Here is a 25,493-nt window from a genome sequence, read left to right on the forward strand (position 1 = left end):
GGAGCTAATGAGTAGCTGAGGGACTGCCCCAGAAACAGGGTAGCAGCCTGATACTATACAGATGTCTCTATGTCTATTATTGGACCCCAAGCCGGAGTCCCAAAAGCTCCTGCAATAAGGTGTGCCTTGCAGAAGGTAAAAAGCTGAACCAGATGAAAAGCACCCTGCCTCCTGTGGACTGCTGCAGAAGTTATCCAGCTTTTCTGTGACAAGCTTCTGGCCCGTGCTTTCTGGTGACATGACTTGCAGGACTTCCTCATCTAATACAAGTGGCTGATTTTCTAAAATGAGTAAACCTACCCACTCCCTGAAACCACCAGCAGCTGTATGGGTGTCCCAGTGACTGACCTTTCTAGGTTGATTTGAAGCATAGCGCTTTCTTCATCTTTGCGTAGCAAAGTGGCCTGGCACTCTGCAAGGTGGCTACCAGTGCAATTCAGCTTCTCCTCCATGGTCGCCTTGGTGATCTAGTATAGGACATCAGGGGGAAGACACAAAGCTTAAAGCTTACCCTCTATGGAAGAAGAGATTGGTATGTTATTCACACTGCCTGGTAAGGCCACTTCTACGGTGAAGGTTTTGTGCTGAAGTTTATGAGGCGAGGAACCTTTGCTCTATATTTGTGAGGCATGACCTCCTCTTCGGTGGGATGCTAGAGTGCAGGTGGCACGAAGTGCAGTTACTGGTGGGACAAGTGCCACTTAGAATGCCAACGGAGGTGACTAAGAACAATTTCCTTTTAGCCCAAAGTCCAGGGAATGGAAGGAATTTATGGCACAGACTTGTGATATTGTCTGAACCGATGACTGTCTTAGTTTGTCACCAACTGACAGTACTGTGAGAAACATCTTTCGACAATCTGGTAAAAGCAGACCAGATCCCCGTTCCTTGATAGCACACCTGCTGGGCTCACCTTCAGTTCCTGCACAGCCTCCTTAGTCATTTGCAGCTCCTGGCCTTGTTCTTCTAGCTGGGCCCTGAGGCTCCCACACTCTTCATTGGCTGTCTGGAGAGAATAAGGAAGCCATCGTAAGAGAGAGGTTCTTGCTCTGAAACTCCTTCACTTTTATCACCCAAATGGTTTCTAAAAATAAGACTGCTTTGTTTCTTGAAGTGGCTCAGCAAGTTTCTTCTCTACTGGTAACGAAATACTTGCAAGTTTACTAGGAAAGGAGGCTCAGCTTGTTCCTTAAACAATTTCTGCAAGTGCAATTTCTACAAGCCCATGAGTCTCATGGGGTAGGGAGGGCACTTTTAGAAATGCATAGGAGAGGGTATAGAGTAGTCTGAGAGCAGAGGCCTGACCTACTAGTGATACACACTAGAAATCAAAGTAGTGTGGCTACCTGTTTATATTCTCATTTATCATCCTTTAGCCCCTTTTCTTCATAAAGTATCAAAGACTCATGGTTTACTGGGGCCTCACAGCTTTGTCTGCTGTAAGGGTCTTGCTTTTCTAAACAGAGCCAGTTCCCTACACCCTGCCAGTCATCAGGATAGTACTCAGAGAAGCTGATTATTACAGAAAGAACTAGGGCCAGGATTCAAGAGCTGCCACACACTGGTGACCCTATGGAGGGTGGGGCTCCAAAAGATAAGGCAGAGCTAAAGGCTGAAACTTATTTGTGGAATGTCTATACACAAACACACAAAAGGGGAAGAAGTAGAAGATTGTGTGCACTCCTACTCTGCCTTGTGGAGATTTGGAAATGGGCTCTTAGATCTCCTGAGAATTCAAAAAGAAACCACAAAACTGAATTTGTGTACATCCTGCTCTGTCAATATTGACTTCTAATTTTAAAAAGTACTGTGCAGGCCAATATATGCCACAGACGAAGTGGAGGCTCCATGTGAAGCTACTGCTCCCCATGCTCTGCCTCATGTATTTATGTAAAGAAGCGTGAGCTACTACAATAGAATGGAACTAGAACATTCTTTGGTTTTCACCTTTTCCTTGCTGCGGGGCCATCTAATTATGTTGCCACAAGGTGTACCTTGAGAGATGGCTAAAGCTGAGTTTACCTTTAGTCTGTTCTGGTGGTCCATAATCTCAGCACTTAGCTGGAACTTAAGGGCATCTTGTTCCTGGTGTGCAGTCTCTTGGAGGCTCTGGGCCAGCTGCTCAGCCTGGGCCAGCTGTGCCTGAAGAACAGAGAATGAACTGGCTGCCTCCTCAGCTGCCTTCAGCTTTTCCTGCAAGCTCTCCTTCTCTTGCTGAAGTTGCATCACTTGGAGCTCTAAGCCCTTTCGTTCCTGTAGTGCTGCTTCTTTGGAGTCCTGGAGCTCCTGGGCTAGGCTGGCCAGGGCCCCCTCCATCCGATCCTTCTCAGCTGTCAGTGCACAGACCTGTATGCCTAGCTCAGCTGTGTCTGTGTTGGCTCGGTGCAGCTGGTCCTGTAGCTCTGCATGCTCCAGGTGGGCTCCCTCAGAGCTGCACCTCACCTGTGACAGCTCTGCCTGCAGGGCTCGTAGCTCTTGCTCCTGCTTCTGGGCCTTGTAGATGCTCTCCTCCTGCAGTATCCCCTCTCTCTCTGAGCACTGCAGCAGCTCCTGAATATGGGCCCTGTTGAGAGCTTCATTCTGTTCTTTCAGTTGTTGCACCAGGGTCTTGTGCTCCCCGAGAACTGCCTCAGCCACACCCAGTTGGCTCTGTAACTTGTCTCGATCACCTAGGGCCACCTGGAGCTTGGCCTGGAGGTCCACCACCTCATTCTGTAACCGCTGGGCTTCCCCCTGGTGAATTTCCAGCTGTGCTTGAGACAGGGCCAGTTGGGCTGTGTTGACCTGGGGTAGGCTGAGTCCCTGTTGGCCTTTTTCTGCAGAGAGGACCTCAATCAGCTGAATCTGCTGCTGGCACTGGTTCTCAAGAGCTCTGAGCTCCTGGGCCTGGGCCTCTGTCCGAAGCCGGCACTGCTCTGCCTCTTCCTGCAGCTGCCGGCACTCGCCCTCCTTACTCTGCAGGGCAGCCTCCTTCTCTGCCACCTGGGCCTTCATAGTCTCTTTGGCTTTCCTCACAGCCAGGAGGCTTGCTTCCATCTGGTTTCCCAGCTGCCGGATGCTGGCCTGCTCAGCTTCCAGGGAGGCTAAAGAGCCCTGGATTGCTGCCTCTCGCTGCTGCAGTGCCTTGTAATCAGTTTGCAAGGCCTGCAGTTTGCCTTCTAGGAGCTGGTTGCGCACAGCCATGTTCTGCAGCTCCTTCTGTAGCTCCTGGTTGACCTTTTGTAACGCCTCCTGGTCTGCCCCTGGCACTGTGGCATTGTTTGCCTGTTCTTCCTGGAGGCAGTGCTGCCCCTTTTCTGGCATCTCCCCAGCCTGTGGTGGGACGGCCTCTTTACTCTTACTTGCCCCATGGGCCTCAGCTAGCTGCTCTAGTGTTCCTACTTTCTGGCTGAGATGGTCTTTGTCCTGCATGAGTTGCTTCTTCTGCTCCTCCAGGTCACTCACAAGCTGACTCACCTGTCCTAGTTGGGTCTCTAGGAGCTGCAGCTGCCATGTCAGAGACTTGGCCTCCTGCTCTAGTAGCTGTTTTTCTTCTCGATGCTGCTTTTCCTGCTGCCTGGCTTCAGCCAGCTCCTCCTCCACAGAGCTCAAGTGGGCCAGGGATTCCTGAAGCTGCCGTCGGAGCTGAGCTGACTCTTGCTTCTTTCCAGATAGCTCTTCCTGAAGTGGGACCGCATCCTTCACTAAGTGTTCCAGGCTAGCTTGGGCTTCCTCCTTCAGCTGCAGCTCCTTGGCCAGCTGCTCTAGCTTGAGACTTTGCTGCCTGTTTAGCTCCTGGGCCTTGGTGTTCTCTCCTTCTAGGGTTTGAAGTTTTCCCTTCAGCTCCTGGAACTTCAGGGCCAGGTCAGTAGGAACTGGCTCTTGATGAAGCTTTGTGTCCAGAGATGGATGTTCCCTTTTTTCAGCCCTAGTGAGGCATTCAGAAAGGCTGGCTAGAAGCTGGTTCTTCCTACCCAAGGAGTCTCTCACAGCGCCAAGCGCCTGTGCCACGTTCTCAAGCTGCAAGGCTGAGTGGCTGGTCTCTTTCTGGTCTACAGCTAACTCCAGAGCCTGTAGACATGTCTGTAGCTTCCTCACTGTGGCCTGGGTGACCTCCCCCTGCTTCTGGAGCTCTGCCACCAGGCTCACGAGGTCAATGCTATCCTCGACGGCAAGGTACCCCGTTTCCTTCTCTACCTGAAGTTGCCCCCCTTGCTTGCTGATCGTCATTCGAAGTGCTTGGTTTTCCCTGTTTAGCTGCTGCACGTGCTCTTGTAGCTGTTTCTCCTGAACCTCCAACTGGTCCAGCTCCAGCCGCATCTCATCAAAGCTTTCTAGTGCTTCATTGTTTAGAGAACTATTCAGGTCAAGACTGGAGGCCATCTCCTGAGTCTACAAGAAAGTAAAAGACAGGAGCTTTGGAATGAAGCGGTCCAGCTATTTGGATAAGTTTTTGTATTCAATGAAAGTAGAATAAAAACAAAGGAATTACCTAAAGGTAATTTACCTAAGGTAAATTTCTAGAGCTAGTCCAAGGACTAGAAACCTTACGTTCCTAGCACCTGCCCTGAGGTCAGAGCACATTCAAGGTCGTACAAACCCCACTGATAAGCAGAATCACTTTTCTACCAGCCTCCATCAGCTTTATAAGTTTAAAGGATATTGTTTCTTATAGAATCTAAACTCAGTCACACTGATATTCAGGTTAACCCACTGTATTATACCCACAGCACCACGGCATGATAAAAATCACAAAATGAGGCCAAAGAGTAGTCTTTTTCATTTTTAATATTCTTTATACATAATGAGTATTTTTGTACTGCAAATAAATTGCTATTATATAGTTATGATAGGTTCACATTTCTGAAAAAGTTAGGACTTCCTGATCCATTGTTCTTAAATACTCTTTCACTTGTTCCTCCACTTAGGACCAGAAAGATTTTATTAATCCCTCTTACAGAAGAAAGAGCTGAAGCTACAAGTTAAGTAATTTTCCCTTAGTTGGATACAGAAGGTGATAGCGTCAATTCTAACCTCAGTGCTAAATTATATCTTCTAAGATTCGTTAAATATTTTAAGAGTTCAGTTTTAAAAGGTTCTAAATTTTATCTGGCTGTAAAAATCTAAATTCCAGGGCATAAAGAATATAGTTTGAGGGGTTATATTACTCTGCTTAGAATAAGTATTTGAGATTACCCTGGTCACCCTAACAGCCTACTAATCCCAGCCTTCCTGACATTACCTGCAAGTAGTTGCTCACTAAACTACTCATGCTGGAGCTTCGGCTGGGGGGTTTCCACATGTAAGAAGGGCTGGTGGCTAGCGTCCTCCTGTGGGGCCACAGAACAGACACACTTGTATTCAGATAAACAAACTCAGGTACATGCATATATGCAAACATACACACAGGCAGTGGTGTTGATAGTTACTAGGTGTACTGGCTGTTTTGTGTGTCAAGTTGACACAAGCTAGAGTCATGAGAAAGAAAAGAATCTCAGTTGAAGAATTGCCTCCACCAGATCCATCTGTAAGGCATTTTCTCAACTAGTGATCAATAATAGCTTCCTCATGACACATTAAATTTTGAAAATATATACTATAAAGAACATTACATTATCATACAATATTTATGGATTCATGTACATATAGTGAAAAAAACTTGCTATTAATATGCCTCAACTGTGGGTGCTGTGTTTACCTCTGGAAAGAAAAGAGAAAGATAACAGTAGAGTGGGGCCTTAGTTATATCTACAATATTTTATTTCTTAAAAAATAGAATGTATCGGGGTTGGGGATTTAGCTCAGTGGTAGAGTGCTTGCCTAGTAAGCACAAGGCCCTGGGTTGGTCCCCAGCTCCAAAAAAAAAAGAAAAAAAAAATAGAATATATCAGGCAGAAGAAAGAAACTCCACAAGTATCAGCCTGAAAGGTCTCCCATTGGACAAATATGGGTCAATTAAGATCCCAAATAATGACAGAATGCAAGCCCCCTAAACAAAAACAAACAAAACCCACCACCACCCAAAAAGCCCCTGAGTCAATACTGATATAAATGAATGAATAAAAGGGAAGGCAGGAAAAAATAGTCATGAAGCTATGTATAATTTACTGAGCAAGCAAAATGGCTAGGCAGATGTCTTCAAAATGCTAAGCATCCCTTTCCTCAACTCTTAGAAAGCAATTCCGCAAAGCACCTGGCAAATGTTGGCCAGGCGGCATCCAAGTCGTAGCCTCTTGATGCTAGATCAAACTGAACCTCAGTCAGCTCATACAGCTGGCCCACAATGTCAGAGCTCAGCTTTGGCTTCAGAAAGGGGCTTCTTGCATAATACCAGTCACTGCAGAAAACAAAACACTGTGAGAATTGAATAGTGAGACGGATAAACAAAGAATGAATCTACTGAAGACCGTCCTGTGTAGTTCTGCTTCATCAAATCCAGTGATTCACGTTACTAAATCAAAAACCAAGCAAATCATTTTATCTTTTACTGCCAGACCATGGGTTCTCAATAAATGTTCTTTACTTCAAAGAAAACGGTTACAACAAACTGGATGCTTACTTACTACATATATAGTATCTGTGTTCTTACAAAGACTTTGAGATATTAAAATCTCAGTGATTTGCCAGGAAAGGGCAACTGTAGGAGACAGGACACTTGCTTTTGGGAAGATAACTTCAGCTTTTATTCCTTTCACATAATGCACTATGACACACTGGGCTCATTTCTAATTTCTATTCAGTCATCAAATTAAAAGCCAAAGAACAAATGTCTATCTAGAAATGTATGCACATTTATTCATTTAACATGAAGCAATAAGAAGTTAAAAAGATAGTCCTGATGAGTCTAAAGAACTACCTGGCTGATATCTGAGGTCTGTGTTACTGAACTATTTATGGCAATCTCTACCAATACCTAAAACAATATACTTTTCAAATCAAATGCACAAATGTTTTTGTAACTCACAAGCCTGTCTTTTGTATAAGAACTATTCCTTTATGTATATCAACCTTAAAGGTGACAAAATAAAGTTAAAGATTTTGCCTGTTATTTTTTTAACTCAAAAGTGCTTTCTTTCATTAACTGTGATGTCTAGGGAGAAGCAGCGTAGAACTAGAAATGGAATGCTGGGCAAGACAAAGATGTCTGGCCTTGTGGCCCCAGATCTACATCTTCATCTGACGCTCCCTTACCTTCATCCATTTAGGCTCACCTCTCTCCTTCCCTTACTGTTTCCTGGTGAGGCTGTCCCACTTAAGAGGTACAAAGACTGACATGTGGGAAACCTAGACTCACAGCAGTTGCTCTTCAGTCTCCAAGGAGCCCTGACATGCTGATGGGTACTGACTCTGTGGTAGGTGGGGGCTTCAGCTAAGTGAAGGAAAACCCAACAGGTAATCTTCTAGGAGGCAAAGGAACACTGGCCCCAGTGTGAAAGACATATGGCATCAGGAGTTAAAAGATCTGGCTCTAAGTTCTAGTGTCATAGTTGAGCACATGTGAGAACTAGAAAAAGGTAGCCTTTTCCCCTTCCCTACTTTCACATACATGCTCAAAGACTGGTAAGAAGTACAAAGAATATGGATGTAGAAAGAAACTAGAGGCACCTGCCACTAATATTCTGGCTGACACAATTTCTGTTTATCAGTGCTACACAGTTAAGTCCAGCATAGACTCACAATTACCTGGTCACTTTGGTGTTCATGAAGCACTGCTGCAAGGTGTCTGCCAACCTCTGGTGCACCAAAGAGTAGCGAATGAAGGCTCTCCCTTTTCCTAGAGATGTTCGGAGCTGAAAACACAGATTATATAGAGATTAAACACCTGCCTCATAGAGGATTAGCAAAGGCCACATACAGGACAGAACATGCTATTCAAGTCTATTCTGACAATAGCAGCCCTCATATCCCTCAAAAGACACCAAACATCTGGCACTGTCACCCTTGAGTGAGGCCTGAAGAAGGGCTACTTATCCTAGGCCATCTGAAAATGCTCTATAAACAATGAAGAAAGATCTATCAATGCAACTCAAACATCTGAGCATTCGATGGAGTCACTGTTGCTCCTCTTTCCATCAGAATCTCCAAGTCAGACAGGAAACCCCTTGATTTAATCTGGAGTAAGAAGTGATATCATATCTGGAGGTAGCTGAATGGCTTCTCACATAGAAGCTACAGGAGGCAAGAATGTTAAGATTTTCTTGTGCTGGTCTTAATGTACTGGGGTTGGGGGATGTCAGGCTCAGGGACAGAGGCCTTAAGAGGTCTGGTTGGAACATGTAGAAAGGGGAAGAACAGAAAGAAAGTGGAGCTGTATAAGGGGAGCTTTGCAAAGGTATTGCCAGACAAATAATGGCCTCTTTTTGTCTCCATTATGAAAATAAAATCATCAATCCCCCCCATGTATCTATCCATATTTTCCTAGTTGGGCTTGTTTCTTTTCAGATAAGCCAACTCATTGCCCATAGTCAGTGTGCTACAGATGAGAATAGTTCTTTCCATGAAGTCTTGTCACCTATGAGTAGATGTCATAGAAAAGCCCAAGAGTCCAGAACTCTACAACAAACCATGTAAAGGCATAAAGGGATCCATCTAAGGTTTAGTCACTTATAACAAGTTATGTTGGGCAGACACCGCAATGAGGCTGCAATGCAGGGCCCTACCAGCTATGGGCACATGGCAGACAAGACAAGTGGATTAAACGGAACTGCCATAGAAGACACGTGAGACAGGTTTGCAAATTAATCAGTCCTAGAAGCAGTCAGGGATTCAAAATACTTGGACCTACCACAGGTATCTGTCGATACAAGCTCTGGATCTAAGTAGAGAAAGAAGGGCCAACATTCTCTTATCCCTTTAAAGGTCAAATGTGGTAGGAGAGGAATGACAGTAGTTTGGTCACAAAAGGGTCTTACAATCCTCTATCAAGATATCCTGGATTCAGACAGGAAGTATGTAGCATACCACTAAGGCACCAATGATGCTGTAAACATCCCAGTAGCAGTTAACACCTTTAACTCAGAAGTATTTATCTTCTTATTGATAACTCAAGGAAATGATTTAATATGAAGTGGTTCTAAAAGACACAAAACCTTATGAACTACAGAAAGCAGAAGACATTTCTCTGTGTCCATACTGCACGTAGTCGTAATGGCTGAAGTGGAAGTAGGTGGACAGCAGACCGACTTGATATAAAGCACTATGGTGTGCTTCTAAATAGTTATCTCAAAAGATGCTTAGAGGACAACCTTGAGGTCACACCCATGTACAAACACTTTCTCCTCTGATGAGTGAGTTGGGAACAAAGTGTTCAATGGGAACATCTGAGCAGCCAAGAACAGTTAGGCAAGGTGCACATCCACATACTCAGAAACTGGAGTAGTGGTGGAATTTAATGAGACCTCTGCCCACAAAACCACTCTGTCTGCAAGCTCCCAGAGCAGGAGTAAGTCACTATTCCTCTTATTCAACAGTAAAACTTCTTATATGATAATATTTGAGCTCATTAGTTGAAGAGATGATTATATAAAGGGAGCTAGCTACTTACTTAAAGGTATCTTTAAATGTCCTTTGGGAAAAAAGAGTATTTCCTGTGTACTGCAAATGAAAATAACTACATATCCCTTAAAATTGTTTTAGATCTTGAGTTAGCACTGAAAAGACACACAACAGCAGCACAGGCCAGAGGACGTTCAAGAACCATGAGCTGTGTCTGTAGACCATTGTGCTATGCACCTGGAGCAGAGCTGGCCTCCACTACTTCTGGGAAACACAATCTTGGAAGATCCCATTTTGAGCCTCCAGAAGAACAGTCACATATGTTAGTCCAAATGGTTATCTCCTGCTCAAAAGGTGCTGAGGAGTCCAATAAATACTTCTGACCTGTTAAATTCACGTTACATTTGAAGATCCAAAGGATACCTGAGTACTAAGGTACTGAATATACAGCAGTTGCCCCACCTTGTGATATTCCAAGACAGAGAACAGCTTTCATACATAATTAAATGGGGTCACACAGGAAATTGCCATTAAAACTTGTATGAGCAGCTAGAAGTCAGCACACAGCTTCCTTAACTTCTTTAATATTTGTCTGCATGGCCTCAAAAGGTCTGAATGCTTTATGAGGAGAGGAAGAAAACAGCTGAAAAGTAGACTCTTTTAGTAATCACTTCATGATCCTAGGAATGAAAACTAACTGACTGTTAAAAGTTCATCTGTCCAAAGTCACACACTTATGGCTTCAGTGCCAATGCAATGTGTGAAGAATAGGAGACAAGAGTGAGGTGTGTGTGTGTGTGTGTGTGTGTGTGTGTGTGTGTGTGTGTGTATAGAGATGGCTCAGAGGTTAAGAGCACTGACTGCTCTTCCAGAGGTTCTGAGTTCAATTCCCAGCAACCACATGGTGGCTCACAACCATTTGTAATGGGATCCAATGTCCTCTTCTGGTGTGCGATGAAGTACAGCTACAGCATACCCATATACACAAAATAAATAAATAAATTTTAGATTAAAAAAAAAGTGAAGATGGAATGTCTCCAAATTTCTGATAACATTAAACATTGCTCTACATCATAGACTTGAGTTTCTCACCAACTTCACAATATCAACCCACATCACACTGACATTAAAGATAATGCAGATAAACATTAACACTGACATTAAACATTAACATTAACACTGACATTAAAGATACATGCAGATAAACTTTCAGAGCTGCCATCTTTCCTCGATTGCCCAGAGTTCGAGGGTGCAGCTGGCAAAATACGTTGAGCCTTTGATGTCAGTGTGCTTAATATTGTTCCTATCTATAAGAAGAAACACCCTAGCTCTAGTTGGTATACCTTGGAGTGTTAATGCTAGAACATCCAACACTCTAACACTGTGGCTTCTGAGGCCAGGCAAAGAGCCTATGTGCTGATTTTAAAGTAATTCCATACTTGTCAGAGATGCTGACAAGACAAAATGCACAAACTTTTCCAACTTCTTTCCCAAAATTTCAGGGTTCACTTGCTTCCCATATATGTGTACTTCACATATAGGTTGACTGGGATGATGTGAGAGGAAGGGAGTCATTGGTAATGGGGATGGGAGTGGGCTTGGGAGACAGGAATAAAGGAGATCATCTGAGGTCTAGTTACTCACAATATGGTATGGTGAGCAGACTCTGTTATGGGATTCAACACAGGGCCTTCTAGGTTCTGGTACAAGGCAGTCAAGACAAATGAATTAAAGAAACTGCCACAGAGATCTTGAGACAAGATTGCAAATTAGGATCCACAAATGAAGAAGGGTATATAATGTGGTGTGGTTTTTTTTATTATTTATTAATTTTGTAGTTAAGACAAAGCCAGGGCATTTAGCCCTTCCTCAAGGGCCCAACTGGATACTGAAAGTTACTTAGCAGCCCTGCATGATACAAAATATCTTTGAAATTCTACCTTATCCTCCTCACCTCAAATCTAAGTTTCCTAAGCAAACTGTCAGCAAGACAGCCTAGCAACTTAAAAAAAATTTGTTATTCATTCATTCATTTTGCATGTGTATGTATGTGTATGTGTGCATGCCAGGCCATGTATGTGTCATGGCACATGAGGGAAGGTCTGTTCTTTCTACCATGTGAGTTCTAGAGATGAAACTTAGGTCATCAGGCTTGTTGGCCAGTGCCTTTACCTAGTGAGTTGTCTGGCTTACCAACTCTAAAGAAAAAATAATTTTTTTGAAAAAGGAAGTGGTGCTGCACACTTCCAAAGGGTTCCATGAACAGAGACTTCCAGTGTGAACAGCCCAGATAGGAAGTGAAATTTAGGGCCTGGCTCATTTCTGCTTAGTCTAAATTCAGATAGTTTCCACGAGCTTGAACCATGTAACGGGTATCCAGTATGCCTGGCCTAGATTTCTTGGCTTCTTAATCACCCACAGAGTTCATGGTATACCTAGCTATGTGTAGAAGAGGTATCCACAAAGAAGCTTTAGGCAGGCCAGTGGAAGACAGGTGGTCCTTCTCTTCATGGTATGTCTTACCTCAGAGATGGACCTGACAAATCGAATCCCATCATTGGCTCCTTTCACCTTGGCTAGGCACGCACAGAAGTAATCCCAGTAGTCCTTCTTGCTACCCAGGAGGCTAGCCTTCTCCTTCTGATCAAACTGTGCAGAGAAAGGAACAGACAGGAAGCCTGAGACTACTGTTGCACATGCCTTCCTAATGTGATAAACACTGCTAGCTTCCTAGGGACAAGCACTGGAGAAGGCCTCTTGATGTTCTTATTTTTATTTATTGGCAACTCAGACTATGCAAATCTCAAAACAAGAGTGTTTTAATGCAGAAACCGTAGATGTGGGAGAGGCTACTAAACACCAGCTCAAGGTTATATGATTAACAAGATTTAGAAATAATAGTTATCCCAAAAGATTTTTCTATTGGTACTTTTCTAGCATATAGAAAACCTAAATTGTAGCTCCAGTGTAGCAAGCTAGATAGATGACTGACTGATTAATAAAGAAAAAAAGAAAGGAAGGAAGGTAGGAAAGGAGGGGGAAAGGCAAGAAGGAGAAAAGGAAAGTAATGAAAGGGGCGAGAGAGAGAGAGAGAGAGAGAGAGAGAGAGAGAGAGAGAGAGAGATTGATTGAGATTGATTTATCCTCTTAAGGGTTACCACCAGAGTTTGGTGGGAAACCTCCAATGTGATAAGGAGATTCAATTGAAGAGTCTTATGTTAACATTAAAGGTGTTGACTGTACAGTAACTCAGAGAACCCAGGCAATGGTTTCTTATCCATTCTTCAACTCTCAATAGTCAACACTGTTTTAAAGTACATGAAAAACCAAAATGAATGTGAGTGCTGAGTACTTTCAAATTCAACACTAAAATGGGCTTATCTGGGAAAGAGGAACAAACGAAGCAAACCTTCATAATCAGTGTCAACAAAGAACCAGTCGGAGGCATAAGGTGAGTACTTCCATGCCTGTCATTCCTTCTAGCAGCTCCCTCCCAATGTTCTTTGGTGGCATATGACACTGTAAAGTACGGTAGGTATCTCTATACCATTTATGGCCTTTCCCCCTGGTTATGGACGCATGATTCATGTTTGCTATTATCAAACCTAGATAACACAAAACAAACCCCAGAAATACCTCATATAATTTTGGTAAAATGATTGCAGATCCATTTCTTTCCTGCCTATTTCAAAAGCATGTGCTTCCCAAATCAACAGAGTTGTCTAGGTCAAACTAACCAGACACAAAATTTACACCATAAAAATGTTAAAATGCTTGACTAACCCTGATTCAGCAATAACCAGCCCCATGGTAACCATATTTGAGGAAAAAGACTCTTGAGTCTGCAGTCTTGGAAACTGCCTTTATATTTGGCTTTATACATATATTGTGTCTGGAGGGGGAAACACCACACAGTTCTCAAAGGGTGTAAATAACTACATTACACTTACGAGCTTTGCTGGAAAGGCCTGCGACATGCCTTAAGATGGCTTAAACCTCAGAAGAATGCTTTCAGTTCCCAGAACATCCTGACTCACTCACATGGGAGGACTGAGCTCTTGGGCCTGCTTTGACTCTTAGTTTTACCACAAGGGACTAACTGCTCCATTGTGCTTTCTGAACCACATCCTGGAAACTGATAACAGTCACTTAAATGGGGAAGGAGAGACAACTCTGACAAAACCAATACGTGACAGGGGCCACTTACTTGCAGAAGATACTCAAGTTTGTAAGAAAACTTGTGCAAGCTGGTGCTGTCATCTGTGATTGGTTCTCCGCCTTCCTTAAATTCATTGCTTAGTTCTGTCACTGCATCTTTAAGACAACAAACAGGAACATGTAACTAGAGAGACACATTTGTCTACCTCACATTTTAACAGCCCCCAAATTGGCATGCATTTTAAATATACTGAAAGGTCTGAGAAAGGAGCAGAAATAATGTCAAGAAGCACAAGGATACATGGTTAGTAGTGGTCACCTTGGAAGCACACAGGAAATGTAACTATTCAGGTGATACAACTTCAGGTAGGAGAATCCAGTGTACTGAGTCCCCCCAGAGATACCGCAACAGCTTGCTGACTGGGCACGGGTGGGTTCTTTTGTTTGGTTTTATTTTACTTTTTATAATTCATCCATGTCTACCACCAAGCGCTCTCTCTCTCTCTCTCTCTCTCTCTCTCTATATATATATATATATATATATATATATATATATATATAGCAAGTCAACAAATGGTTGGTATGTGGATTAATCAACTGTAGAATCACAAACCAAAACAGACAGAGGACAGTGAAAGGAAAAAAAAAGCCAGGATACTCTATGGCCATGACCTAATCACTGGTCGTCAATAGGCTCTGAAAGGTCCCGTTTCTCTTTAACAGTGGGAGCCAAGCCTTTAGCACAGACCACAGCATTCGCTACACTCTATCAGCACAAGTTAATTACGGGTTTTAGAGCACTCATCGAGTACAGATAACAGTAACAATGAGAACAATATCTGTTTAAGGATCAGACCTTTGCACGTACTTTTCATCAATGGAGTATCTGCCTTATTTCAATAAGCCTGAGATGTTATATAATATATATTCTACTTCTTTTTTTTTTTTTTTTTTTTTTTTGGTTCTTTTTTCGGAGCTGGGGACCGAACCCAGGGCCTTGCGCTTCCTAGGCAAGCGCTCTACCACTGAGCTAAATCCTCAACCCATATATTCCACTTCTAGCACTGAGAAAAGATGAAAAAAATTAAATACAACATGGAAGCTAGGAAATCTCTCTCTTTTTTTTTTTTTTTTCTGGAGCTGGGGACTGAACCCAGGGCCTTGCGCTTCCTAGGCAAGCGCTCTACCACTGAGCTAAATCCCCAACCCAGGAAATCTCTTATTATCAACTCCCTCTCCTCCATTTTACAGATAAGGGACATGGGTCAGAGACTCAGCTTAAGATTCTGTTGGCAAACACCAGAGCTCTAAGCAGACCTTGGTCCTTTACCTCTCAGTGTGCAGTTTGCTCCCCTCATTTGTTAGTTGGTTTGAAGATGGGATGAATGTTTCAAGACTACTGAATCACCTCTGAGATTTCTGTGACATCAGCTAATATGGTACATAAGGCTGTCTTTGGAAACTACCCACTGTGACACAGAAAAGACTACTTTGTGGTAAAACTTTTAAAACCCAATGATAAACATAGATTTGCCCAAATTGCCATTATTTTTCTCTGTATATCTGTAAAAATTAAAACAAAACAAAAAAACACGAAACATTTTAGCTGCAAGCTTTGTTCCGTACTGGTTCTGTTATAGTAAGTAAGTCACATACACCACTGTGCCTATTTCCTTCACTGCAAAATGGTAGCAGCAATAGCGCCTGCCTCACAGGATCAAACAAGATTCCATAGGTTACTACAGAATGTCATATGCACATGAAACAAAATAAATTCAAAAGTCTTGCATTTTAGAGTTTTAAATAAGAGATGTTCAGCCAGCAAAATATTATAAAATTGCAAAATATTCAAAAATATTATAAAATCAAACGAAATCTAAATCTGGAACACCTTTGGTCTGCCTTTGAGAAAATGGACACTTAACATGCAACAGAGGCACCAAAGCACTGTAAATAGCAAATCTGAGAAAGTGGGATGGACCTTGTTGGCTTTGGATCTCCGATGCAGACTGTGGACTGCACTGAGGCTATCCCAGACCAATAGCCTTTACTATAAGATTTCTAGTGTTTGTTCAGCCCAAGCAGTCAGGAGCCCAGATTCTAGGTTGTCAGGGAAGTGTCACTGAGACAGTTGTTGGCACAGCTCTGTGGCAAATGTGTTGGAGCTCCAGAGGCTTATAAAACCAAGCCTTGCAGTAGTAGTAGGGATGAGAGACCTACTAAAATCTGGTCCTTGGGAAGTCATTTAGAAGACTAAAACTTGGACTCCCACAGTCCACAGAAATGCTATTTTGTCAAAGTATAGCTGCAGTTTTGACTATTATATCCCTTCCCTTGCCTTTCTTCAATGGTTACAGATCCAAGTGGTTCCCTCAGGAAGCCATGAGGTAAGCAGGCCTAGGACTAAAATGCATGGGGAAATGGTCATCAATGGCTGGGGGCTGGTGTGGGGAGATGTAACATGAAATCTCCAAGTTTCTCATCTTCCCGTTTAAAGAGAGGAGAATGTTTCTGCCCTTAAAACCCAAGCTTACCAAAGCCCAGCAAGGTGTGGGATAGTGGTGATTCCATAAAAGGCACCTAGGCAGCTTAAAGCACATATGCCAACTGAAACCAGCCCCAGTCCTCTTAGTAGTATTTGATTTTGTTCACAAACTATCTATGTTGCTCTGAGAGGAATGTGAGTCTTCCCTGTTTCACAGAGACTGGATATCTGAAAACCAAATATTTCAATATGATGTGTCCTGTGTGTGAATAACAAGGGGAGGGCTGAATTCTACAAACATCCAGGGCACAAGCCCAAGTTCCACAAAACTAGCCTCAACCAGACCTTGTAGATCACGGATGATCCTCTGGAGCTGCGTCTCAGTGCTGCTAGAAGCCATAGTTTTCCTCTTTCTTACACGTGTAGATCCAAGCAGGTTATCACTTCAGTGCTGTGTGGCTGCCAGTCAGCAATGGTCACACTCCATGGTGGCACCTGTACAGGGAAGAGGCCATAGTTTAAAGAGTGTAGAGGACCTTCACTTTGGGTATAAGGACTCATCAGGTATCTTTTCTTGAGGAGATGGCTTGATCCTTCTGTGTGAATCCTGTTAGCAGGTACTCTCAGGTTTGCTTCTGATATACTTATATTCTGACATCATGACTTGATTCTAGACTGCTCTGTGTTTTTTGTTTCTTTGTTTTTGTCAACTTGACACAGGCTAGAAATATTAAAGAAGGAACTACGAGTGAGGAAATGCCCTTTAGACTGGCCTGTAGACAAGCTTCTGGGGCATTTTTGAAATTAGTTATTGATGTAGGAAGGCTCATCCCATTGTGGTTAGTGCTACCTCTGTGCAGGTGTCCTGGATGGTATAAGACAGCAGGCTGAGCAAGTCATGAGGAGCGAGGCAGTCAGCAGCACTCTTCCCTGGCTTCTGTTCTGGTTCTTGCTTCCAGGTTCCTGCCTGGCTTCCCTCAGTGACAAAGGATGACTGGACAGTTTTAAGATAAAATAAACTCTTTCTTCACCAAGTTGCTTTTGGTCACAGTCTTTATCACAGTAACAGAAACACTAACTAAAGCATGTTTAAAAAGAAGCAAGATCAACTTAGAAGCAAAGCTTGTTCTTTCCGAGCTGTTCTTCCTATCTCTTGAGACAAAACTGCCTCCTCATACTTAATCCTCAGAAAAGTTTCCCATGGATCCTTCATCTTTTCCCACCTGCTTATCTCAGATTCTGACATCTCTAAACTTCATGTAGCCAGATCTGCTCAGAGCTATTTTTCTCATATTTCTTTCTAAGGAACAGCAGGAAGTACCAGGCAGGGTTTGGGGGTCCAAGAGGCAGGGGTATACATAGCCTACGGCTTCTGACAGGAACAGCCTGGCATACCTAGTAAAAGGTGGCTCTTCTATTATCAGAGGTTTGAACCTCTTCTTCCTCATGTTTGGCTAAGCCTGAGAGTGAAAATATTGCTTGACATACCACCCTCGGGCCTACATAGCCCTCCCATCAGACCAGAGACAAGGTACTATTTTAAGCTCAGTCATGGTTTTCTCCAGCTGGAGAGTCTACAGCTGGCACTTCTTGGGCAGCTGTTTAATGTCATTTAAGGTCACAGTATGTTTGAAGACCAACAAAAAGAGACGTGAGTACCTACCTGGAAGAGTTCTGACCACACAATTGGACATCAAGGCCTTCAGGAAGCTTTAATTTGCCCTTTAAGTATTCTGTGCAAAGGCACAATGTCTGCTGTAAGGACAGTAGCAGCCATATTACTGAGAGCCTTCCCAGGGCTCTGGTACATATTTTACACTGCACTTTTCACAGTCATCATGGTAGGGTAAACACCTTTCCTACCTGATGCTCTGTAACCTAAGGCATAGGGCAAATGAGTAGACTTGGCTTGATTTCTCTTCTATGTGATTTCAAATCTGGGGTTTTCTCAGTAAATCCCGCTGAACCAGTAAGACAGCACAATTATCACTACAGAAAATGACAAAAGTTCTACTGGCTCTACTGGCTCCTAGGAACTATCCTGAACTTCAGCATTTCACAATAACATGTTACCTTGAATCTGTCTAACATGTGCCAGCTCTCACTCACTCAGTACTATGGCCCCCTTCTGGTTTCAGGAGGTGGGGCAAGGAAGCCCTGGAAAGGAAATGGCAACTAACCCATAAACAACTCCACATATTTATAAGCATTAGAGTGATTGGTCAGGTCAGCACAGGCTTGTCACTAAACAGATGCCTAGGGTCTATTTTTAACTCACAAGCCAGCACAGTTGTGACTCAGTGAAAACACAGAGAGCTTCTCAGGCCCAGAAAGAAAGAGTCAGGCACTAAGCTAGATCACAGTAAAGGCCCCTAACAAGCACTGGTACCATTCATCGAGGATAATAGACTAGACATAGGAGCAGTTTATGAGAAGTCTGTTTCTTGTCCCAGTGTTTCTCCAGGTAGAGAGGCTCACAAGGCACAGTTCAGTTTTGCTTAAGCTGAGCTATTGTACTTGCTAGTTTATGTCAATTTGACACAAGTTAGAGTCATCTGAGAAGAGGGCTCTCAATTGAAAAAATGTTTACATAAGATTAGGCTGTAGGCAAGCCTATTCCATTTTCTTAATTAGTGACTTATATGAGATGGCCCAGCCCACTATGGGGCCCTCTGGAGGAGCCCAGCAGATGGTGAGTGGGTTTCAGACCTTGGTCACTGAGGTATGCATAGAATGGAGTTTGGCTATGCTTGACCTTGGTCACTGAGGTGTGTATACAATGGAGCTTGGCTATGCTTGTTCAGATTTTGACTGTGCCCTGGCTCTTCTCTCTTGAAGTAAGAAAGTATTTAACTTATTTTTGATTTTACACGAACCTACTAGTTGGCAGACCAGTTTTTTTTAAGAGATTGAACTTTTAAAGTATTAGAATTTATAAGACTGTTAGACTTTTAAGTCTGTAAAATATTTTATATTGTGAAGTTGATATTAATGTGTAATATTGCAGCTAAAAAAAGAAAGGAAAGGTGTAGCTTAGCGGTGATGTGTTTGTGTGTCAAGTTGGCAAGGTATCAACTGTGCTGGCCAGCTCTGTGTCAACCTGACAGGCTACAGTCATCTGAGAGGAGGGAACCTCAACTGAGAAAACGCCCCCATAAGATGGAACTGTAGGCAAGCCTGTAGGGCACTTTCTTAATTAGTGATTAATGTGGGAGGGCTCCAGCCATGGAAGATGGGGCTACCCTTGGACTGGGGTCCTGCGGTCTAGAAGAAAGCAGGCTGAGCAAGTCATGAGAAACAAGCAAGTCAATAAGCACTTTCCTGCTATGGCCTATGCATCAGCTCCTGTCTCTAGCTTCCTGCCCCATTTGAGTTCCTGCCATGACTTCCTTCAGTAATGGACTATGTTATTTCATCATAGCAATAGTAACCGATTTAAGAAGTTTTCTACCAAGAAGAATAAGAGAAAACCATCTGGTATCCAGATAGAGTACAACTGGCCCATGCAGGTCTATAGATAACAGCTCCTGAGTACTTGGCAGTAAAGAGGAATAAATCATAGAAATATTCAACCAGGCATTGAGCTTCAAAGTGTTGTCCAGAGTTAAAGAAACTCCTGGAAAGGCTATATACTTTATGCTTATGTTAAAACAACGTTTTTGAAAAGGTAAAACATTGGAAGAGAAATCAGAATACTTGATATATGAAATGGGGAAACAGAAGAACTCTATCTCAAAACAAAAAAAGGGACACGGATGTAACGCTACTGGTAGTGCTTACCTAGGATGATCAAACTCATGGATTCAAACCCCAGTATTGAAAAACAAAAAAACAAAAAAACCTAAACAAACAAATGAAAAACAGAAAAAAAAAACAACTCAACACAAACCTCAACAGTAATAAACAGAAACTCATCTAACTAAATTGTATCTCCTCTCAAAGCAGTAGTACTGTGATAATGTTTTAAAACATGAAGGGTGCTCAAAAAGGGACAATTTACTTATGTATGCCAAAAGGAGAGACTGATAGATTCTCTGTGATGACCACTGAGCTTCCAGAATATCCCTGAAGAGAGGCAGGTAGGCATGAGGCCAGATGGAGGTACAGTGATGGTGAACGCTACAGTTTTCCTGCATGACTCATTCCACTACTGCCAACCCAGGTCATGTGGCTTCCAGATGTAATCATCAAAGGAGATGGTGCACACTTAATCCATGAAGCCCAGGGCTGTATATGCACAGGCAATATGAGGGCTACAAAGAAGGGTGGTACATGTTTTTGGGGTAGGGAACTTGGGAACTGGGTAAGAACAACTGACTGTGGCTAACATCCAGGCTGGGGATGGGACCATGTGTGTATCATATAACCCACTAGATTTCCTGGATTCTAGCTATCTGGAGTCTGGTCTTAAGGAAAAGATGTATGCCAATCAAACAAGGTATGGCACAGACAAAATGGGTTCCTTTAAGACTTCTGTGGCTGAGCTGTGTGTGGTAGTGAACACCTTTAGTCCCAGCATTCAAGAGGTATATTTCTGTGAGTTAACAGTCTAAACTGGTCTACATAGCAATTTCTGGGCCAGCCAGGATTACATAGTGAGACCGTTTTAAACAAACAAACAAACAAACAAACAATAACAACAACAAAACTTTGTGGTGCTTGGGAACTAATGCCTATTTTTTATGGCATAACAGCACGTCCATGCCACTCTCTCTGAGACCTGACTTTGGTTATACTTGGCTGGTATCAAGTTCCCAGGTCACTGATTCCACATGCTGATTTTTCCAGAGTCTATGACAGTGCTTCCTAATTCTGTGACCATTTAATACCATTGGTCTTCAACCTTCCTAATGATGCAACCCTTTAATATAGTTCTTCATGTTTGATAACCCCCAACCATAAAATTATTTTTGTTGCTAATTCATAACTGTAATTTTGCTAGTTATGAATCATAATGTAAATATATGTTTTCTGACAGTCTTAGGTGATCCCTGTAAAAGGGTCAGTTGACCCCACAAGGGGATGCAACCCATAGGTTAAGTAAGAACCATTGTTTTTTTTTTTTTTTTTTTTTTTTTTTTTTTTTTTTTTTAACTTGAGTATTTCTTATGTACATTTCAAGTGTTATTCCCTTTCCGGTTTCGGGCAAACATCCTTCCCTCCCCCTTCCTTATGGGTGTTCCCCTCCCCACCCCCCCCATTGCCGCCCTCCCCGACAGTCTAGTTCACTGGGAAGAACCATTGTTTAATACAGTTCTTGTTGTAGTGAACCAAACCATGAAATTATTTCACTGCTACTTCATAACTGTAATTTGGCTATTTTAACAGGCTACACTTTGGGCAGTCACCTCAGAGGAAGAACACCAAAGTTCCCTGGGGGGAACATGGCCATCTGGAAGATACTGCTCCTGTGGACTCTGAGTTCTATAACCTTGACCTGGGGCCTTATGAACAAGGAAAGACACAGAAAGGGGCACGTTTACTCTTCATACCATGGTCAACTTCCTTTTTATGTTGCTATATAACTTCTAGAATGATGAAGTCTTCCCTGACAGCTACTCTTGAGCAGATTACTCCCCTAATTCAGAAAACACTGGAGGTTCCATACATGTAGCTATAGTCTTTCTTGCCAACGACTCAGTCTTATATTTAAGCCTATCCAAATGCTTTAAGCTATCCAACTTCCTGGCAAAGAAGAAAAGAGATTATACACATTGTTTTATAAAAGTATTACTTTTATCTAGGATGAAATGCTGAGTACCTAGTCATATTCTCCTATGGCTCTTAGACATTTTATATTACTGTACTTTAATTATTGTTTTTCCTACTTATTCTGTAATCCATTACTGTTCCTATTTCCCCAGCACCTAGTACAGTTCAGGTATATGAAGAATCCTCAGTAAGTTACTTGCCAAAAGAATGAGACAGAATATAGATCCCCAGTACATAAACCAAACAACCTTGAGGAATTAAAATATGCCAAAAGGTAAATAATAAAAATCTTTCAAATAGTGGAAACATGGGTAAACTTTCAGCAATCTAAACAATTTGTCCTTATACTTAGCGATAAGAGTAGTCTTTTTTTTTTTTTTTTTTTTCTTTTTTTTTTTTTTCGGAGCTGGGGACCGAACCCAGGGCCTTGCGCTTCCTAGGCAAACGCTCTACCACTTAGCTAAATCCCCAACCCCGATAAGAGTAGTCTTAACCCCTCATCAAGGAAACTTTTCTTTCTAATAGATGGAGACCACTACAGAAAACCACAACCAACCAAAAGGCAGTCTCAGTCTCAATGGATACATCAACAAAACAACTCCTGAATGTAAGGCTCAGAGTACATGGCAGAAGAGGGGGTGGAAAGATTCTAGGAGGCAGGGGATCCAGGAGTTTGCTGTGAGACTGTCTCCTAGTGAAGTAGAAGTGACAACGATAGCTTTATCAACATGTCTGCCTAACTATGAGCTGAACAAGAACAACAAAAAACATGTCAAAGTGGACATGCTAAAGTCCATGAAGCCTCAACTCTACACAAAGAACTACAGGCAACTAGAGAATGCTGAGTGGAAAAAATAGTCTTCCCCAGGGAACAGCACACCAATTTGTCCTTCAATATCAAATGGTCAGCCCTGAAAACATTCATGAGTAACATTCACACTGAGCAGGTAATATTTAGGAACATATATTTGATGTAACACTTAGTGAAAAAAGAGGTCATGAAGTTGAAAGAGAGCAAAGAGGAGTATAGGAAAAGGTTTGGGGGGAGGAAAGGGGGAGAAATATTGTAATTATATTATATTATAGTCTCAAAACTAAAATATAAAATTGGAAAAAGTTCTATTTCTTCGATTTAAAAATGTTTCTTCATTGAGCACAAACTATGTGCATTAAAAATGTAACTGTGAAGATTGTCTTTACTGTCAGACTCTTACAGAGGTACAATTCCAAGAGTGAGTGGAATAACATAATTCAGTGATGAATGATGAATATGTCCTCTACCTTAGACTGTATAGACAGAGCTGTGTTTTTAGTGCTGAGGGGATTTCTATAAGACCTGTCGTTCACATCTTAGTCTGTTACATAAGGTCCCATTTCTGGGGTGACAGGATTTTCCATTAATCCTTTCTTAGTTGTGTTGGTATGGACTACCTTGGAATAGCCCTTTATCAAGACCAAGATCTGTGTCATGCTCCCTGAACCTTGCCCTAATTCCTCTAGTCTTTCTGGTCTTATTTTAGACAGAAAGAAGTGTGTATCACAGTTTGTTCTCTAGGGAAGTCTTCCTCATAAATCTTCATTTGATCCATAACAATAATCAGTACACTAGACCACTAGCCTTCTGTAACCAAACCTTTTGGTTAGGAGCAGTGTTATGACTACCTCCTGGTCTTAGGTTGAAGCCTTACCTCCAGACCTCAAAAACTGGTTATATTTGAAGACAGATCTTTAGTAGAAAGATATCTGAGATTAAATGAAGTTTTGATGATAGGTTCTGATCCAATCTGATTTGTGTTTCTGTAAGGGGAACTATGAAGACACAAAACACTATGGATATGTAAATACAGTGAGAAAGCATCCAGATGCAGGTCAGCTGAGGCCTCAGGACCAGTCAAGCCTTTATCTAGGACTTTAGAACTGTTGCTTAAGCTTAATTTGTGGCATTTTGTTGTGGTAGCCTAACAGGTAACACATTTCCCCAGAGTCATTTTCCATTCCCTGATGTGTGGATCTGACAATATCAACCAGGCAAACTGAGATAGGGTGGTATCTAGAGTCAGGTTTCTGGTATGTGCCCAGGGAGAAGCATGATAGAAACAGAATAAGCTCAAGACCCAGGGTGGTTGAAGCTTGAGCTAGGAGGAATGGACAAGACACTTTCCCTTACTAGTACCCTGTTCAGGCTTTTAGACTGCTATATGTACTTTATTATTCAACAAATAATGTGATAAGGATCATGGCATGACTAGATGAGACTCCATGTACATTTAGTTCACTTCAGGTTATCTGACCACTTTCCATCTTGTTTTTTAGGTACAGTGTTGGGGAGGTGAACCTCTATCTTCTTTCACATGAAGATTAAGAACTGTGGTTGAAAAAAGGAGGAAGGGAAAAATAGATAGTCTCAATGGCTAAAATAGCTAAGAAAGGATCTTCTATGTGTTCTTGACTAAATCTTTGGTTGTCCAGGGATATAGCTTCAGCAAATCCATTACAGCTTCATTTCACTTGACCATCTCTGGTTCAACTGTCCAGATTTATACTGAATCTTTCTGGGAACTTGTTCTTGGTCTAGCTCCAAGCATACAAAAAGTTTGCTTGGATGGTTCTTTTGGGCCAAGTTCTTTGGATGCTAAGAAATCCCAAATGTGATGTCCTGCCTCAGGCCAAAGGTTCAGTACCTCAGGCTACTGGTTGGCTAGGTCAGCCCACAGATACTGAAACCAATCACCAGGCCACAGTACAGTATTCACACCACAGATTCTTCTACACCTTTCCTCTAAACCACAATGTGCAAATACCCTCTTCTTGACACTGCAACTTGGACCAAAGGAAAATGGGCCTTCAGTGCTGTTCCAATGACAGAGAGTCTTATGAACAAAAAGGACCATTGGTGGCCACTATAACCACCAGGCTAACTAAATGGCTCCAATGTTAGAAAGTGGATGATAATATTCCTCTTGTCCAACTGAGCATGGCCAGAACCATGCTCCTAGGAGAGTACAGACACTTCAGTTAATTCTAGTGATCCATCAAAAAGTAACTAGAAAGTAGACAGTGTTTTTCCATGTGTAAACTCACAGTAACACCCCAATTTCTACCCCACAATAACTGTTCAAATTGAGGTTCAAATGTTGCTTGGGAGAAGCAGAATACAACAGCCACTTAGGTGACCAGATGTCAACATAGCCACAGACAACTGGCCTCTGCTTACAGGTACTTCTGGGGTTACAAACCCTAGTTATGACCCTTTCTGCTGCCTGGGGGATGCTTGTAGTGAATGTGGCCCTTAACTCTTGAGTTCCCAGTGGCTCCCGGCATGAGATCATAGATAGTCAACACGCTTCCTCTAGCTCATACTGCTACAACCATCTTGAGTTTTATCTTGTTTTTGAAATCTCCAGAAATCAGAGGTGACCTGTCAGCCAACCCTTCCCTGTAAAGGGAAGCTAGGAATAAGGACTGACATTTCTTGAGTATTCTGTGTTCTGGAGGCAGCAGGCCTCCAGGCTCAAAGACTAACAGAAGTCAAGGTCACCAGATGTTATTGATGATTTTGCTATTACAAGTGGTGTCTTTTATCCTCCTCCAAAGGACTGGGCTAAACACCTGCTGGCTAAGGGGCAAAGGAACCTGAGACCATTTCCAAGTTACAAAACCAATT

At 42.5% G+C, this 25,493-nt stretch overlaps 1 protein-coding gene across 1 annotated transcript in view; it reads right to left on the minus strand.

The window, feature by feature from the left end:
- Nucleotides 1–25,493, minus strand: part of Fyco1 (FYVE and coiled-coil domain autophagy adaptor 1) — a 67,019-nt gene that overhangs the window by 40,194 nt on the left and 1,332 nt on the right. Inside the window, exons 2-10 of the mRNA XM_032911300.1 lie at nt 16,463–16,612; nt 13,682–13,788; nt 11,998–12,123; nt 7,663–7,769; nt 6,173–6,316; nt 5,222–5,309; nt 2,023–4,371; nt 914–1,006; nt 349–467 (exon numbers count right to left, since the gene is read on the minus strand). Coding sequence (XP_032767191.1) covers nt 349–467; nt 914–1,006; nt 2,023–4,371; nt 5,222–5,309; nt 6,173–6,316; nt 7,663–7,769; nt 11,998–12,123; nt 13,682–13,788; nt 16,463–16,517 — 3,188 coding nt within the window. The 5' untranslated portion in view covers nt 16,518–16,612. The remainder of the gene's footprint in view (nt 1–348; nt 468–913; nt 1,007–2,022; nt 4,372–5,221; nt 5,310–6,172; nt 6,317–7,662; nt 7,770–11,997; nt 12,124–13,681; nt 13,789–16,462; nt 16,613–25,493) is intronic.

The sequence above is a fragment of the Rattus rattus genome, chromosome 8 (assembly GCF_011064425.1).
Source record: "Rattus rattus isolate New Zealand chromosome 8, Rrattus_CSIRO_v1, whole genome shotgun sequence".
Classification (NCBI taxonomy): Eukaryota; Metazoa; Chordata; class Mammalia; order Rodentia; family Muridae; genus Rattus; species Rattus rattus.